Source organism: Suncus etruscus, chromosome 9 (assembly GCF_024139225.1).
Source record: "Suncus etruscus isolate mSunEtr1 chromosome 9, mSunEtr1.pri.cur, whole genome shotgun sequence".
In the NCBI taxonomy this organism is placed as follows: domain Eukaryota; kingdom Metazoa; phylum Chordata; class Mammalia; order Eulipotyphla; family Soricidae; genus Suncus; species Suncus etruscus.
The window spans coordinates 103179218-103199073 of record NC_064856.1 but is presented as its reverse complement, the minus strand read 5'-3'; the positions used below and the strand labels follow the sequence as shown (position 1 = coordinate 103199073).

The window sequence follows — 19856 nt, the reverse complement described above, 5'->3', positions numbered from 1 at the left end:
CCTCAGTAATAATATCTTTGCAGTTATTTTTAGTAATGTAAAGAAGACAGTTGAAAATGATTGTAACATTTTAGGAAATACAATAATATCCATACAAAAAATGATGTGAAAATCTGGTTCCCTTTATTTTTGTTGTTAGGTTCATTCTCACCAAAATTAATCTGTTTCAGCCAGTGTATTGACATTGTCATCTATTTAAATACCTATCTCTATCATTAAACTTAAATGGATAAAAGTGTTTTGAGAATGTAGGTGCTGATGGCTTAAACATGTAGAGAAGTGATAAATTGGGAAAATGATGACATTTAATTGAATATCACACCACTCTTACAATCTTTTCTTTTTCATTTATTTTTATTTCTTTTACATTTATTTACATTTTAGTAAAATTAAATTAATTTACATAATTAAATATGTAAAAATGGAAATAATTTTTAAAAGACTAATTCTAGAGGAACAGAGAAAGTATGAGAAAAAAGAGTGAGTGGAATTCTGGGGGGAGAGATAAGGAGAAGAATAAAAGATATTAAGATATTTGTATTTTTGTCTTTTTATTTGTTTAGGTCATTTGGAATGATTAATGGCAATCCAAATTGATTCCTCCACTTTTATCACTGATCTGGCTTATGAATAGTGTTCTTTTAAAAAGGTGGTGAAAGTAATGGGAAGAAAAGATTCTCTTAAAATCAAAACCAAGGAAATTCCTAAAAGCCAGAAACAAAGTCACCAGTGTCTGGGCATAAACATGCTAGGGACATGGTCCTTGCTTGATTCTCAGAAACAAAATTTCATGCAAAATATCATGATAACTATGATGGAAAATATATAGCAAGTTAAATCTGGGTCCCATGGATTAGAGTATTCAAGAACTTTCAATCATAAGAAAGAAGTAGAGTAAGTGAAAATTAAAAGTTGAGATGTTTCTACTGGGACAGTCTTTACTCAAAGTGGGCAAATGGGGATAGTACAAGTGAGAACTCTAGTATTTTGTCACCTGAGCCAGTAATGTATTACCTTGTCTCATTTCTGATTTCACAAGCATTAAGATTATTATTGAAACAGGAAACATTACAGAGATGACATTACAAATTTATCCTCATAGGATTTTTGTATTTTCCCAGAGCATTGTAATACTCACCGAATTCTAGTTGGTCTCATTTTTTATAGCCAAGTCAAGGGTTTGCCACTATTCCATGTTTATTTTCTTTTTTTCAAGAGACAAAATTGATTAACATATTGAGGTGAACTTGCATAACATAATATAGTAACATAACATAACATATAATTAATATAATACAATAATACATGTAAGTCAAAGAACATTTCTGATTAAAACACAATTTTTTATCATAATGGCTTACATATCTTTCACAGTAGTATTTTAGGTACATATTAATATTGAATCAAAGGAACACCCATCACCAAATATGTCCTCCCCCCATTCCAGTTCCCTTTCTGCAACCCATATCCCCCACCATCACTCCCCTGGGCTGCTAGAGTAGCTGGTCCCTGTTTGTCTAGCTTACTATTAGTGATTCATATATCTATTTGGTCCTGTTACCCTCCCTTGTTTCCCTCTATTTTAGAGGCGAAGCTAGATAAACAGTTATGTGGTTTTGTTTGAAGGAAAGAAAAGCAATAGATTAGGGTACAAAATAAGAAAAAAGAAAAAAAAGAAGTCAAATACGCTGAAAATGGGCGGAGTCCTTCTAGAGGCTTTCAACCTCAGTTTGAGAGAGGATATGAAAAAGGTAATTGAAAAACCACAACAATACAGAAAAAAATATCAAATTAAATATCAAGTGAGCACTACAGCAATAAAGACAAGCACCACTCAATAGTCTCCGTTCTGAAATCAAATCATGCTGGAGTGCAAAAAGAAAGAGAAAGATAAGATAAAATAAAATAATATTGGAGACATCAACTTCAATCTCTACACCAAAATAAAGACGTCAGAAAAAAATCGATCGATCGATCAATAAATATGTGGGAAAATGATTGTTTAGTGCTTTCTCCCCCCTTTTCTTCCCCCCCCCTGCATAGGCACAGTAACTGTTGGGGATATTTTAGAGAGAATTCCCTTGGCCTAGGAGATACAGGGTTTCTCCCCGCCTGAAGTATTCTATCATGGGATTAACTATAGACGCTTTGCATGATCATTTACTCTCCCCTTGGTGCTTTCCTGGTGTATGGAAGACTTCTGCTTCGTCTTGGATGGTAACATCAGACCTCTGTATCTAAAGATCTTGGTGACTGTGGAGCTTATGATGAAGTCTTTCTTTGTGATTCTAGCAGTTATGCTTCTTCAGTGTTGTTTTAATCCATCTTCTATAGTTGGTGGTCTTGGTCATTATGTTGCTTCTAGGATGGAACCTGGGATAAGGTCTTTCGTTATGTTTCTGGAAGACCCGTTCAGTTGCGGTTGTCTCAGTCAGACCTCTTGAATGGAGATCTTGTTTGTTGAACAAATTGTAGACCAAAAGCTAGGCTAAAGATTTTTGTTGCTGTTGTTGTTGGTCTCTGGATGCGTACTGTCCAGTCCTGGTTGTAACAACCAGTCGTCTGTATATAGCGATCTTGGCTTTTGCACAGATCAAAGGGTGACATGTTTTCTGATTTTGTCTTATCGTTAGCTGATGAGGAAGGACAACTTGCTCTTAGATCAATTTGTTCCCATTTCCTCATTATCAGGTTATCAATTTAGAACTGGCACGTGGTGGCTTCAAAGCAGCATTGTGAATGCCCTGGAGGGGGTTTGGCTCCTGGAGCTGTTGTGGACAACTCTGTCATTTCTACTTCTGGAATCCAGGAGTCAAAGCTGGATGGTCGGTATCTAGTTCCCTGGAGCCTAAGTTGTTTCCACTTGATATACATTCAGGGTGGGAGATGTCTCTGTGTTGTAAACAAGTATGAGTTCTTATCCCTAGTAGATAAGAGCTTATTTTACACGTACAATTTCCCCTTTGTTTAATACGTCTTTGCAGGAGGAAGTGGTGCTACATTATATTGCTGGTGGATTTGGGGGTGGAGAGAAAAGAAAACAGACACCTGACAAAAACTAAGAATATATATGCTCACACATATATTTATTTTCTTTTGTTTCTTTTTATATCACATATAAATGGGATAAAATGGTACTTACTCCCCTCCCTGGCTTATTTCAATTAATATGATGCCTTTCAGTTCTATCCAAGTTGCAGAAAAATTCCAGATTTTATTTTTATGATAACTTCATAGTATTTATTTTGTATCTATATCACAACTTACCTATTAATTTCTCAGTGGAATTTTGGTTGTTTCCTGACTATTGTATCTAATACCGCAATAAAAGTAAGTGTGCATAGTGTGTGCACTTTTTTGAATTAACCAACATGGGATGTATATTTTCAAAATTATATTTTTTGCCTGTGTTATTTTCTTTTTTAAAATTTAATTTATTTAAAGAAAATGTATTACATTATATTTTCAAAATTATTTAAAATCATGTTTTTAAATTAATTTCATTTGTCACCATCATCATTGATGATTCAGTCTTTTGATGTATGCTGTAGTAACCATCCTCCAAAGAGATAAAGGAGAGGCAAGAAAGAAAGGAAGAAACAAAGAAAGAAACAAAGAAAGAGAAGTAAAAAGAAATAAACAAAAAGAAGGAAACAAAGATAGAAAGAAAAAGAAAGAAAGAAAGAAAAACAAAAAGAAAGAAAGAAAGGAAAAGAAAGAAAGAAAGAAAGAAAGAAAGAAAAGGAAAGAAAGAAAGAAAGAGAAAGAAGAAAGAAAGAAAGGAAGGAAAGGAAAAAGAAGGAAAAGAAGAAAGAAAGAAAGAAAAAGAAAGAAAGAAAGAAGAGAAAGAGAGAAAGAAAGAAAGAAAGAAAGAAAGAAAGAAAGAAAGAAAGAAAAGAAAAGAAAGAAAGAAAGAAAGAAAGAAAGAAAGAAAGAAAGAAAGAAAGAAAGGAAAAGAGTAAGTGAGAGATTCACTGATCAGAGGTGGCTAGAGGAGAGAAAGCCTGGGTTCAATAAAGATAGAGGTATAAATGTAAAGGCAGGCAGCACCTCGCTGATGCTTTATCTCTGGTCCCCTGTGGATCAGCAGGTGGTGCTCTAGTCACTATTCTGCCCCCTCAAAGGACAAGTTTTCCCTTTTATATTTGGCATGACAGAGGACTTGACATGGGCATGACCAAGAGGTATGTCCAAGAGGCATGTCCAAAAGGGCATGTCCAGATTCAACTGTCATTACAGAGGGGTTATCCAAGGGGCATGTCCATGTCCAACTGCCATACATCAATCGATTTTCCCCTTTTATGTTTTATAGTTTAAAAAAATTATATGTAGATTTATCCTCAGTGGTTCAGGTAATGATGTGCAAAATCCATGGTGGGTGGTTGTCAGCTACATTTCTCTTCATGACAATTCACTTAGAAGCTCCAAAGTTGAGAGACAGGTATAGGAAAGCAATGAAACAGTGTTTAAGGAACAAACATTAACTTTGAAACTTTTTTTCTCCAGATTATACCCAGCCTAAGAAAGTGAAAAACTCCAATTCTAATTAGGGTACAGAGATGATGAATTCTTTCTAGTTTCTTCCTGCTGATAGGAGACAATTGTGGGGTTATCAGAATTTTTCACTTTTATTTGGGGGAGGGGAGCATATCCAGCAGCACTCAGGGGTTACTACTGGCTCTATGAAGAGAAATCGCTCCTGGAAGGCTCACAGAACCACATAGGATGCTGAAAATTGAACCTGGGTCCATCCAGCTGGGTCCATCTAGCAAGACAATACCCTATGGCTGTGCTATCACTCCTTTCCCTTCACTTTCTATTTCTATCTAAAGGGTGAATATTCTCTATTTAAATTTTTCTTTGTATGTCTAAGTTTAAGTCTCCTTTTTCTATTTATGCAATAAGTCTTCTTTTTGTTCATTTCTCTTTGCTTCTGTGTCTAAATCTCTATTTTCTCTATATTATAAATTTGTTTTTTCTTTTTCTCAATTTCTCTATAATCATCTCTTTTATTTTTCTTCTTTATTCAGTTTCTCTTTTCAACATTTCATCTTTTTTATTACAATTCTTTTCTTTCCTTTCTTTTATTTATTTTTTTTTTGAAATCCTTGTAAAAGCCAGGATTCAATTGACCAGGTAAGGGTGCCATTTTGTAAAATTAACCGTGGTAAGCTGCAAGGGTGCCAGGTTTCTGCAAGTTACTGCAACAGGCCGAACTGCTGTAAGGCTATAGAGGCACAAAGCTTCCAGGGCCTGGTGCTTCATGGCTGGTGGAGGTGCCCAGGTTCAAGAAAGAAAGAAAAATGAATAGATACAAAGCAGCTAGCTAGCATTTCTCCAATGCTTTATCTCTGGTTCCCTACAGACCAGCAAGTGCTACTCTGGTCACTATCCTGGGCCCCCTGCAACTGTTTTTTTTTTCATATACATGGCATGACAAGGGGGCATGTCCAAGGTGCTTGACTAGGGGCATGTCTAGATTAAACTGTCATTACATATCCAAGGGGGTATGTCCAAGTCCAACTGCCATACATTAACAGATATGCTATTTTTACTGGTGGGAGGTGATATTTCATTGCCATTGATTTGCATTTTTCTGATAAAATTGATAATGGACATTGTTATATAACTCTTCTCTTTTGATAGGATTATTGTTTTTTGCTATTGTTGAGTTTTATGAGCCTTTATATGTATCTTGAACAGTAGCATTTTAGGTGATATATGATATATATTTTTCCCTTTATATATATTTATTTTTTAATTAAATTAAAAATTTTTATTAATATCTTTATTTAAGAATCTTGATTACAAACATGATTGTAGTTGGGTTTCAGTCATGTAAAGAACACCCCCCTTCACCAGTGCAACATTCCTATCATCAGTGTCCTGAATCTCCCTCCTCCCCATCCTACCCCCACCTGTACTCTAGACAGGCTTTCTACTTCCCTCATTCATTCACTTTGTTATGATAGTTCTCAATGTAGTTATTTCTCTAACTGCACTCATAACTCTGTGGTGAGCTTCATGTAGTGATCTGGACATTCCAGCCCTCCTCTCTTTTGTCTCTGAGAATTATTGCAAAATTATCTTTTACTTATATAGTGGAATATTATGCAGCCACCAGGAGAGATGAAGCCATGAAATTTTTCTATATATGGATGCACATGGAATCTATTTTGCTGAGTGAAATAAGCCAGAGGGAGAGAGATCAATGCAGAATAGTCTCATTCATCTATGGGCTTTATATATTTATATATTATTTATATTTTTTTCATCTTGATTTTTCCTCAAGTTTTTTTCTATAAAATAGTTTAGTTTGATTTATAGTGTCATTTGTTTATTTTTACAATTGTTTTCTTTACCAACAGAGTCAGATTGCTGCAGATATATCTGAGATCCTGGAATGTCCTACCCATATTTTCTAAATATATTTTGTGAGTTCTGGTTAATTGCAAGGTCTTTAGTTTACCTAAAGAATTAGCCTTTGTAAGATACATAGCCAGTTATATTTGCATGTGACAATTGAGTATTTCCAACAATGAAAATATTTATTTTGCAAAAGGATATTAAACTCCAACCAAATATATTTACTACCTTGTAAGTTACCTCATTATAAGAAGAAAAAGGTTAATGCAATCTTAAGATACATTTAGCAAAATTATTAAGCTAATATATTTTATGAGGTAGGATATATACATTAATATAAAAGGTATCAAATAAAATCATTTAGTAGCCTCCAAATTCTCCCCAAAATTATGATTGACTGATATACTTCAAATTAAGAATGGAACCTTGTTAAAACAAAAATACTATTGTAGTAACAGTGAGTGTATAGAGTTATATTCAAAATAAGAATATAGATTTGTAACCAATGACCTGAAGTTGTCATTTAAAATGAAGAATTAATAAGGTCATATAATATTGAAAATAACTACATTAGGACTTATAAATGACAACATTCATATGATATTATATGTATTGGAAATTCATAAGCATTTTATATACATTAACTTGATTCACTCAGTGATCTCCTACCATATGTAATGGTTCTATAGGCTATAAAAGTGAGTTATAAGAGGATAACTATCTCTAGCCACATTATTAGAAATAAAAAAAAACTAGAATCCACCCCAATTTGGGTGATTCTATTGAACCTGATTATTGCCATTATAGTTGTCTTGTCTTGAATTAGTCCAGAAGGGACAAAGACAATTGGGAAGAATAGTTGTGTCAAAACATCCACGACAACCTCTTTCTCCAGAGAGAAAGTACCTGGAGAATTTTCTTCATTTAATTGTCTTTTCTCTGTTCACCTCTAATTTCAATATCACATTTTAGAGGATATCTAGTTGTGGACATCTCTATTGTTGTGAATGGAGAATGTTTCATGGCTAACAGTTTTCTTCTTGGAGCTAATAGGGCCCATTTTGGGGGAAAGAAGCACACTATTTCAACCTTTGACAAGACGGTGTTTCCTGAGAAATTTTGGTTAAGGTATGAAGAATTGATTTATAGAGAGGAAAGATTTCTGTAACAGCTCTGTAATTCTTCCAGAAGAATATCCTGATAGTTCTATATTCCTTCTAGTAGAACCAATGTGATCAGGGTTTATGGTCTTCAGTCACTTCCGTTCATCACTCCTTCCCTATCACTCAGCTACATATCCACTACTACACATAGTGTTCTTGCTGTAGTTCTCTTCTTCCTAGTCAAAATTACCTCCTTTTCATGCCCGTCTGTAACCGAAAATGTCAGGTATTAATTTGGTATGTGGTGTAGAGTAGATGTTAAGATTTAATTCTGGAGTTTCTTGAATATGTGACTATGTACTATGTAAATGTCTGTCTATTTACAGAAGAAATAGAATCAATATACCAATTCAGAATTATATAGTATTCATATTATATAATCTATAGTCTGACACATGTGATGGTTAATAATTGAGTATGCTAGTAATTACTGAAATCCTGAATTTCAAGGGAATAAAGTATACTTGCCTATGTTTTCTAAATTTTAATATCATAAATATCTAAAAGTAATCAGAGAGTTATTATAATTGTTAAAATTTTCTTTCCCTATGACTACTTAAATTTTAAGAAGATAAAATGTATCCTAAAGGTTCCGAGAGATATCATAGTGGTAGGGCATTTGCCTTGCACACAGCTCATCCAGGATGAATGGTGGTTCAAATCCTGGCATCCCATATGTTCCCCCAAAACTGCCAGGAATAATTCCTAAGCACAGAGCCAGGATTAACCCCTGAGAGCCACTGAGTGTTACCCACAAAACAAAAACAAAAACAAAAAAAAGTATCCTAAATAAGTAAAATAGTCCACAGTCTTTACTCTTATAGTAATGGTTTAATTATGAAAAGTAATGAGAATATATTAAGGAAACAATATTTAATTCGATTAATCAAAACTTGAATTACTATATTTATTGAATTACATGTTTCTTTCAAAACTAAGCTCTATATAATAAAGTATATGGCAATGGCTTTAAAAAGGATTTCAAGATTATAAAGGAACCTGTTGAAAATAGAGGCTTTATTAGTGAGTTTTTGGTCGCTGACACAAACAAGAAACTGTCTCTGAAAGTTAATATGTTGTGAGTAACTCAGCAATAAAAAAAGAAAAATAATTTGTGTCCTTTGTACTGGTTGACTATAGGTAATTTGAGCTGCCTACAGGAGGACTGAATATACATCTGACTAAGCTATTATGTCTGACTGTTGACAGTACCAATGATGCTTAAGAAAATTTCCCAAACTAAATTAGATTATTGAACCTCTGGAATTCCTATCAAATTACAACTGACTAGTCATGGCTATGTATAGCAGTGTCTGATAAGTAAAAACCAATACCTATTTGGCAATTATTGTTTACTGATTTATGTGCAGAGGGTTTGGTCATGTAACCATCACACTGGCCTTAGAATTCAGACTCTTTGTGTTCTCACTGTCAAAAGTAAATAGTGGGGCGAGTTTATGCTAATAGGACAAATCTATAAAATTAGGTGGTATAATAATTCAAGATATTTTATTCTCATTTTTATTGTAATATAATAGATTGTAATACTGTTATATTGTAATATTAATGTTTAATTAATTAATATTGTAATATTAATGCATAATAGTGATTTTAAAATTAGTACATTGCAATATGACTGCTGCAATATAATTGTCTAAAACCTCTCACCTCAGATAGCTACAAGAATTTTCTTATAAGAACTTAAGATCTACTCTTTTAGAATCTTTAAAATGTACAATGAAATAATATTACGGATCAGAGAGACAGTACAACAGGTAGGGTGATTGCCTTGTATGCAGCTGACCTAACAACCTTATATGGTTCCCTGAGAACTGCTCAGAAATGATCCCTAAGCATAGTCAGGAATGAACCTTGAACACTGCTTGATGTGGCCACTAAATCAAAATAAGGTATTATTAAAGATAGAGGTTGGAACAGTTATCACATTTCAAGACCCTATTTTTGTTTGTTTTTTTGGGGAGCCACATCTGGCAGCGTTCAATGTTCTTTCTAGCTCTATGTTCAGTAATCACTTCTGCAGGCTTGGAGGACCTTATGGGATGTCAGGAAATAAACCCTTACCTCAGTGTCTTACCCACTGTGCTATGACTCCTGCCCTAGAACTTACTTATTTTATATTAATAATTGTTTTATTTTGATAATTTTCATCTACTTCTCTCACCACCCAAATAATATTCCTACACCACAAAATTTACTGTTTTTTTTTAAATTGAACATTTAATGAGAGCACACTCATTAGTTGCTCTATTTTACCACTCTTAACACAATGACCTCAAAGTCTACTAACATTGTAATGAAGTCAGAACTTCCCTTTTACCTGCGTGTTTAATATTTCATTAAATATAGAGATAGATAAGTACATACTTTAATTGATAATTTTCTATTTTTATGTTTTGGACGTTGGATTTGGGAGTCACATCTACTGGAGGTCAGGGACTACTTCTAGCTATATGCTTAAGGGTTGCTCTCCTTAGTTTTCAAGTAATCATGTTGTACTGAGGATCAAACCTGGCCAGCTGCATTGTAAGGCAAGTATCTTAGTCTCTACTTTGTCTTCAGTCCTCATTGGTAATTTTTAAGTCCCTAGTGCATATTTATTATACATATTAGGAAGCTATTTGAGTTGAATCATAGTTTCAGGGACTCTGAGTTAACTAATTCCTCATCCTTGTGAAGACTGCTTCTTTTGACAAGAAATTCCTTGCTTCTTCTAGTTCAAAATCTATCATAAGTTTAACCTTTTTTCTTTCTTTGATTTTAGTTACTAAATTTATATCCTTAAATTTAGCTGTTTTCTAATTTACCCTGTATGTCAAAAGTCTCAGAAGTTATATTCATTTATGTAGAAGATATTTCTGTCAGTTAATTAACTTATTTTTAGACTAAGGATTTCTAATTTGATTTTTATGAAACTGATGAAATCCCTTAAAAAGAAAAAATTTAAAAGCAGAAATAAATATTTTATAAATTAATAATTTCAGAGTTGAGGCACCTAAGGACTAAGCTCCATGTATTTTGACTAGAGGTTGGGAGAAGGAATAACTTACCCACAATGATTTGTCTAGATCTTAGTACTGTAGATATCAGTAAAGGTGTTAAAGAACTCTTTTAATAACAAGTAAAATAGGTCACAAACATACACACACACACACACACAAAAGAAGTCATCTAGAAAGGAATGACAACTGTGGTAATCATCTTGGAGACAAAATTAATGTTATTTGTGAACTATTTGTGGTGGTATATTTAGAACCAAAAACTGTTGGAAGACCTTGCCATCCACATATTATTTTTGGACACAATATTTTTGAGTTAGATATCCTATTACTCATGTTTAGCAATGTAGAGAAACTAATATTATAAACATTTAAAAACCTTGTATATATTAATTTGGATGAAATGAAATGAGAAATGAGAGTCAGAATGGAGAGAAACTAAGGGCAGACTCCCATGACTGAATGCAACAGACTATATGCAAAGTTATTTAGTGGTTATAGCATTCTCATCAGAGACTCAGCTTCCAACAGATGTTCATAAAGGCAAGAAATATTAATGCCTTGGACAACTTACATCTTAAGTAGCTCTGATGTGAACAACAAAGATCTATTCTAAGAGAGGAAGATGCTTCCACCTTTGTCTTTTCTGACTTCTCATTAACCTTCTGGGAGAATTTAAGTTGGTTTAAATTGCATTTTGTGCCTGTTTCTTGATGTACGATGATTCCATTTGGTTATTTCTGTGTCTCTCCAGGGCTTATGAACATACAAAGAGGTAAAATAAAATTTTACTAAGAGGTAAGAAAATGTTACTGAGATAAAATTGCCAGTCTTGTCTGATGATAGATTGATCACTTATTAGTAGGCAAATATATTTTCTTTATTTTTTCCATTCTTTTTTTTTTTTCCGGTTTTTGGGTCACAGCCGGCCACACTCAGGGGCTACTCCTGGCTCTATGCTCAGAAATCGCTCCTGACAGGCTCAGGGGACCACATAAGCTTTACCTTCATGCTATCTCTCCAGACCCTATTTTTTCCTTTTTTTTTTTTTTTTTTTTTTTTGGTTTTTTGGGCCACACCCGTTTGATGCTCAGGGGTTTCTCCTGGCTAAGAAATCACCCCTAGCTTGGGGGGGGGACCATATGGGACACCGGGGGATCAAACCGCGGTCCTTCCTTGGCTAGTGCTTGCAAGGCAGACACCTTACCTCTAGCGCCACCTCACCGGCCACTGAGGTTTTTTTGTGTTTTTTTTTTCCATTCTTAATTAATGTGAATGATATTGATTTAATCCTTTATTCCTAGAATTGAATTACATATGATACTTTTTGGAGAGATCCTCTCCTGACCTCTTTTTTTTTTAAATTCCTGGTGGTACCAAGCTCAGTGCTCAGGAGTGATTCTTGGATATGGTTGGGGAACATGCTGGAGATTAAAATCAGAGCACCCGGGGCCGGAGAGATAGCATGGAGGTAAGGCGTTTGCCTCTCATGCAGGAGGTCATCGGTTCGAATCCCGGCGTCCCATATGGTCCTCCCGTGCCTGCCAGGAGCAATTTCTGAGCCTGGAGCCAGGAGTAACCCCTGAGCACTGCCGGGTGTGACCCAAAAACCACAAAAAAAAAAAATCAGAGCACCCACATATAGAGCATATGGTCTAGTACTTTGAACTATCTCCTTAGCCTCCGCCATTTGATAGTTCTTATGAATTGTTGGCTTGATTGGTTTAATATTAAGGATTTGGGCATCTATTTTAATTAGTCTCCTTTAAATTTATGGTGTTTAGGATCAAACCCAGGACCTCCCACATGTGAGCTGTGCATTCTACTATTGAGCAGCAACCCCAACTCAGTGAGGGAATTTTTTTTTTAAAGTTTTGGGTCATATATCTATTTAGGATCCTTATTTTATATAACAGGGATAATTTATCATAGATTTCCTCAAATGCTAGTTTCATATAAGAGGCAAAATTGGTTAAAATAATAAGCTATCAACATGTATTTATCACAGTTTATACTAGTTGGGAATATTTATATTTATATTTCTTATATATTTGTAAAATTTGAGAGGGAAACAAAAATTAAGCATTTATTTGCTAATAAAATAAGAATTCCCAGGTACTGTCTTTTGTCCACAGAGTGAATGCAATATCTATCCAAAAGAAGTTCCAGTTGAGGTTGGGCACTTTTTTTTGGTTTTTGTTTTTGATTTTGTTTTTTCAGGCCACACCCATTTGATGCTCAGGGGTTACTCCTGGCTAAGCACTCAGGAATTGCCCTTGGCTTGAGGGGACCATATGGGACGCCGGGGGATCGAACCACAGTCCTTCCTTGGTTAGCGCTTGTAAGGCAGACACCTTACCTCTAGTGCCACCTCGCCAGCCCCGTGGTTGGGTACTTTTTATAAAGCCAATGTTAACTCAATCATCGATGGATGAAGAGTAGAAGTGTGTTGGTTTTGTAAGGTGCATGAATGAATAAAAATAGAGTAAATTTTATTTTGAGAATGAAATCACTTTCTCACCTTTTTTTCTGCAGATGATGCCAAGCAGGCTTATAGAAGAGGATAGAAACCATACATCTGTTGTTGTATTTGTTCTACTAGGAATTACAGATGAGAAAGAGCTACAGTTTATTCTCTTTCCAGTTTTCCTAGGGATCTACTTGGTTACATTATTTTGGAACCTTGGTCTGATCATTTTAATCAGGATGGATTCACACCTGCATACACCAATGTACTTTTTCCTCAGTTTCCTTTCATTTATAGACATCTGTTATACTACATCCATCAGCCCAAGGATGCTTTCAGACTTTTTCAAAGATGAAAAAACGATTTCCTTCATTGCCTGTGCCATTCAATTTTATGCTTCATCTTGGATGGGTCAGGCTGAGTTCTGCCTCTTAGCTGCCATGGCCTATGACAGATACGTGGCCATTGGGAACCCTCTACAATACTCAACCATCATGGCGCCTGGGCTCTGTCAGAAGATGGCTGCTGGGGCTCTAGGGACTGGTTTCCTTTGTAGTCTATTAGAAACAATTCCTTGCTTTAATCTCCACTATTGTGGGCCAAATGTCATTGAACACTTCTTCTGTAACATAACAGAGATCATTATTTTGTCTTGTTCCAGTCCCTTCATCACCCAAATGATTCTGTTTTTAGTAGTCTTCTTTGTAGGTTGTGGTTCTTTGCTCATTATCCTGTTATCCTATGGTTTTATTACAGCTTCTATTCTGAAAATATCCTCTTTGAAAGGTAGTGCCAAGGCCTTTAATACCTGTGCCTCCCACCTGGCAGTGGTGACACTCTTTTATGGTACATCTTTCTCTGTATACCTGCATCCTCATTCCAGACACTCTGAGAAGCAAGATAAGATGCTGTCAGTATTTTATATAATAATTATTCCCATGTTAAACCCTCTTATTTATAGTCTTAGGAACAAGGAAATCAAAGAGGCCCTTAAGAGGGTGATAAGGAGGGCTATACATTTTACACATTAATAATATTTGACAATGTTACCTTAATGAAAACATGAAAATATTTAAATATGTATTATAATAACAATGACAATTTAATTTGTTTCCTTTAAAGTTTGTTGCAAAATATGCCGTAGACAATCAGACATCAAATCTTTATCTACTTAGAGAAAGGAGTATCTTATTATTATGGTATAGATGTTGTCAACTAGAATTCCCCTCAAATTAAGCTATTAATCTGGAGCATCTCTGGAATTTTTTTACTGCTAAAACTGGGACCAGAGGAAAAGGACAGTGGATAGGACACATGCCTTGTAAGCAATGAACCCAGGTTGAATCATCAACACCCCTTAGAGTCCCCTGAACACCTCCCTGAACACAGAACAAGAAAAAACACACTGAGAACCACAGAGTATGGGTCCCTAAAATAAAATAAATAAAAAATGTAATTACTGATTATTTGTAAACATAGAAAAATAATAGCCAATGCACATTGAGTAATTACTACATATCAGGTTGTGTGCTAATTATTTGTATGACTTTCCTCATAAAATTATTTCAATAACTTTATATTTCATGGAGTGGGAAAATTTTGAAACAATTCTTTTGTTTTTCCTTTTTATTATATTTAGATAATAGTTACAATATATTTAACATTTAAGATTTTGATGTACACCATAACTGTACCTCACCATCACCAAAATACCCAAAACTCTCTACTGCTGTTCTTATGTTACTTTGGAGATAATTTACCCCTCACAATATTTTTTGGTGAGGGGAATGGTTGGATCATACCTGGAGCACTCAGAAATTACTCTTTGTGGGTGCTGGAGAGATTGCATGGAAGTAGGGTGTTTGCCTTGCATGCAGAAGGACGGTGGTTTGAATCCCAGGATCCCATATGGTCCCCCGAGCCTGCCAGGAGCGATTTCTGAGCGAAGATCCAGGAGTAACCCCTGAGTGCTGCCAGGTGTGACCCAAAAACAAAACAAAAAATAAAATAAAGGAAATTACTCTTTGTAGGCTTGGGGATCATATAGGATGCCTAAGATAGAACCCAGGTTGGCTGCATACAAAGCAATCACTGTGCTATCACTCTGGTCCCAACCCTCTCATAATATTAAATAATTACATTTACAATGAATATTAGCTGGAGTAATGGCATATTTGTGATATAGATTTGTTCTGGCATTTCTGTAGAATGTTGCCTAGACTTCTAGTGGAAAAAAAATCTTGTCAGAAATAAGAAGTTCTAGATGTGTTTTATACTAATTTATGTCAATTTGCTTAGCCTTCCCTAAATGAAAATATTTGTTTCAAATAAAAACTTGGTTTTTTACAATATAATAGGACATGGAGTTAAATAATACAGAAAAAAAGATGCACTCTCAAGTTTCTATTTCCCCTATTCTCTAGGCCAAATAATTCTATGTGTAATGTTTAGGAAACCTCTATAATTTTCAAAATAAAAAATTTAAATATTTAGGTATATATACATAAAATACAACATGGACACATTTACTAAATTAATGGCTGCATCAATTTTATCCATGAATAGGTGTGGGCTTCTAGTGGTGAGCAAATACAAGTCAATGAACTAAACACTGTTTTCTCTTACTGAGAGGTTAAAATCATCCATACTTCTTCCAACTTCTCTTAGAAGTTCTAACACTAAAATTCAGAAAATCAGATTTATTATACGTCAAATTGCTTTGTAAAGCTAAAACATAACATTTCTTTTCATGGCTAGTACTATCTTTTATCTGAAATCTGTAATTTGCCTTGTGATGAGAACATGGGATTGTGCTTCTAAGCATCATCATCACCAGGTATTATATTTCATTGCTAAAAATTTATACATGTTTACTCTTCACTCATTCCCTTATTCATATATTTGCTTTTCTTAACTACAAATAAGATAATTGTTTCTTTAAGTTTGTTTACATTTTTTTTCCAGTTAATCCTAAATTGTAGTGCATCTTTTATACTTTTTCTTTTTTTTTTTTAACACCACCCATCACCAGTGCAACATTCCCATCACCAATGTCCCAAGTCTCCCTCCTCCCCACCCGACCCCCGCCTGTACTCTAAACAGGTTCTCAATTTCCCTCATACATTCTCATTATTAGGTCAGTTCAAAATGTAGTTATTTATCCAACTAAACTCATCACTCTTTGTGATGAGCTTCCTGAGGTGAGCTGGAACTTCCAGCTCTTTTCTCTTTTGTGTCTGAAAGTTATTATTGCAAGAATGTCTTTCATTTTTCTTAAAACCCATAAATGTGTGAGACCATTCTGCGTTTTTCTCTCTCTCTCTGACTTATTTCACTCAGCATAATAGATTCCGTGTACATCCATGTATAGGAAAATTTCATGACTTCATCTCTCCTGACAGCTGCATAATATTCCATTGTGTATATGTACCACAGTTTCTTTAGCCATTCGTCTGTTGAAGGGCATCTTGGTTGTTTCCAGAGTCTTGCTATGGTAAATAGTGCTGCAATGAATATAGGTGTAAGGAAGGGGTTTTTGTATTGTATTTTTGTGTTCCTAGGGTATATTCCTAGGAGTGGTATAGCTGGATCGTATGGGAGCTCGATTTCCAGTTTTTGGAGGAATCTCCATATCGCTTTCCATAAAGGTTGAACTAGACGGCATTCCCACCAGCAGTGGATAAGAGTTCCTTTCTCCCCACATCCCCGCCAACACTGTTTATTCTCATTCTTTGTGATGTGTGCCATTCTCTGTGGTGTGAGGTGGTATCTCATCGTTGTTTTGATTTGCATCTCCCTGATGATTAGTGATGTGGAGCACTTTTTCATGTGTCTTTTGGCCATCTGTATTTCTTCTTTGTCAAAGTGTCTGTTCATTTCTTCTCCCCATTTTTTGATGGGATTAGATGTTTTTTTCTTGTAAAGTTCTGTCAGTGCCTTGTATATTTTGGAGATTAGCCCCTTATCTGATGGGTATTGGGTGAATAGTTTCTCCCACTCAGTGGGTGGCTCTTGTATCTTGGGCACTATTTCCTTTGAGGTGCAGAAGCTTCTCAGCTTAATATATTCCCATCTGTTAATTTCTGCTTTCACTTGCTTGGAGAGTGCAGTTTCTTCCTTGAAGATGCCTTTAGCCTCAATGTCCTGGAGTGTTTTACCTACGTATTGTTCTATATATCTTATGGTTTTGGGTCTGATATCGAGGTCTTTAATCCATTTGGATTTTACCTTCGTACATGATGTTAGCTGGGGGTCTAAGTTCAATTTTTTGCAAGTGGCTACCCAGTTTTGCCAACACCACTTGTTGAAGAGGCTTTCTTTGTTCCATTTAGGATTTTTTGCTCCTTTATCAAAAATTAGATGATTGTATGTCTGGGGAACATTCTCTGAGTATTCAAGCTTATTCCACTGATCTGAGGGCCTGTCTTTATTCCAATACCATGCTGTTTTGATAACTATTGCTTTGTAGTAAAGTTTAAAGTTGGGGAAAGTAATTCCTCCCATATTCTTTTTCCCAATGATTGCTTTAGCTATTCGAGGGTGTTTATTGTTCCAAATAAATTTCAAAAGTGCCTGGTCCACTTCTTTGAAGAATGTCATGGGTATCTTTAGGGGGATCGCATTAAATCTGTACAGTGCTTTAGGGAGTATTGCCATTTTAATGATGTTAATCCTGCCAATCCATGAGCAGGGTATATGCTTCCATTTCCGCGTGTCCTCTCTTATTTCTTGGAGCAGAGTTTTATAGTTTTCCTTGTATAGGTCCTTCACATTTTTAGTCAAGTTGATTCCAAGATATTTGAGTTTGTGTGACACTATAGTGAATGGAGTTGTTTTCTTAATGTCCATTTCTTCCTTATTAGTATTGGTGTATAGGAAGGCCATTGATTTTTGTGTGTTAATTTTGTAGCCTGCCACCTTGCTATATGAGTCTATTGTTTCTAGAAGCTTTTTGATACAGTCTTTGGGGTTTTCTAAGTAGAGTATCATGTCATCTGCAAACAGTGAGAGCTTGACTTCTTCCTTTCCTATCTGGATTCCCTTGATATCCTTTTCTTGCCTAATCGCTATAGCGAGTACTTCCCGTGCTATGTTGAATAGGAGTGGTGAGAGAGGACAGCCTTGTCTTGTGCCAGAATTTAGAGGAAAGGCTTTCAGTTTTTCTCCATTGAGGACAATATTTGCCTCTGGCTTGTGGTAGATGGCCTTAACTATATTGAGAAAGGTTCCCTCCATTCCCATCTTGCTGAGAGTTTTGATCAAGAATGGGTGTTGGACCTTGTCAAATGCTTTCTCTGCGTCAATTGATATGATCATGTGATTTTTATTTTTCTTGCTGTTGATGTTGTGTATTATGTTGATAGATTTACGGATGTTAAACCAGCCTTGCATTCCTGGAATGAAACCTACTTGATCGTAGTGGATGATCTTCTTAATGAGGCATTGAATCCTATTTGCCAGGATTTTGTTGAAGATCTTTGCATCTGCATTCATCAGCGATATTGGTCTGTAATTTTCTTTTTTCGTAGCATCTCTGTCTGGTTTAGGTATCAAGGTAATGTTGGCTTCATAAAAGCTATTTGGAAGTTTTCCTGTTTTTTCAATTTCATGAAAGAGTCTTGCCAGGATTGGTAGTAGTTCCTCTTGAAAGGTTTGAAAGAATTCATTAGTAAATCCATCTGGGCCTGGGCTTTTGTTTTTGGGCAGACATTTGATTAGTTTCTTAATTTCCTCAATAGTAATGGGTGTGTTTAGATATGCTACATCCTCTTCATTCAATCGTGGAAGATTATAAGATTCCAAAAATTTATCCATTTCTTCCAGGTTTTCATTTTTAGTGGCATAGAGTTTCTCAAAGTAGTTTCTGATTACCCTTTGAATCTCTACCATATCAGTAGTGATCTCTCCTTTTTCATTCCTAATACGAGTTATCAAGTTTCTCTCTCTTTCTTTCTTTGTTAGTTTTGCCAGTGGTCTATCAATCTTGTTTATTTTTTCAAAGAACCAACTTCTGCTTTCGTTGATCTTTTGGATGGTTTTTCTGGTTTCCACTTCATTGATTTCTGCTCTCAGCTTTGTTATTTCCTTCTGCCTCCCTATTTTTGGATCCTTTTGTTGAGCACTTTCTAATTCTATGAGCTGCGTCATTAAGCTATTCAGGTATGCCCCTTCTTCTTTCCTGATGTGTGCTTGCAAAGCTATAAATTTTCCTCTCAGTACTGCTTTTGCTGTGTCCCATAGGTTCTGATAATTTGTGTCTCCATTGTCATTTGTTTTCAGGAAGGTTTTGATTTCCTCTTTGATTTCATCTCGGACCCACTGATTATTCAGTATGAGGCTATTTAACTTCCAGGTGTTAAAATTTTTCTTCTGTGTCCCTTTGTAGTTTATATATAATTTCAGGGCTTTGTGGTCAGCAAAGGCAGCCTGCAAAATTTCTATCATCTTGATATTATGGAGATATGTTTTGTATGCTAACATGTAGTCTATCCTAGAGAATGTCCCATGTACATTAGAGAAAAATGTGTATCCAGGCTTCTGGGGGTGGAGTGTCCTGTATATATCTACTAGGCCTCTTACTTCCATTTCTCTCCTCAGGTCTAGTATATTCTTGTTGGGTTTCAGTCTGGTTGACCTGTCTAGTGTTGACAATGCCGTGTTGAGGTCTCCCACAATTATTGTGTTGTTATTGATATTATTTTTCAGATTTGTCAACAGTTGTATTAAATATTTTGCTGGCCCCTCATTCGGTGCATATATGTTTAGGAGGGTGATTTCTTCCTGCTGTACATATCCCTTGATTAATACAAAATGTCCATCTTTGTCCCTTACTACTTTCCTAAG

At 35.3% G+C, this 19856-nt stretch overlaps 1 protein-coding gene across 1 annotated transcript; it reads left to right on the top strand.

Moving 5' to 3' along the window:
• Positions 1-13081: 13081 nt before the first annotated feature.
• LOC126017699 (olfactory receptor 5A1-like) lies at positions 13082-14044 on the top strand. Its single transcript, XM_049779749.1, has one exon. The coding sequence runs from the start codon at positions 13082-13084 to the stop codon at positions 14042-14044; it is 963 nt and encodes a 320-aa protein (XP_049635706.1).
• The last annotated feature ends 5812 nt before the right edge of the window (positions 14045-19856 follow it).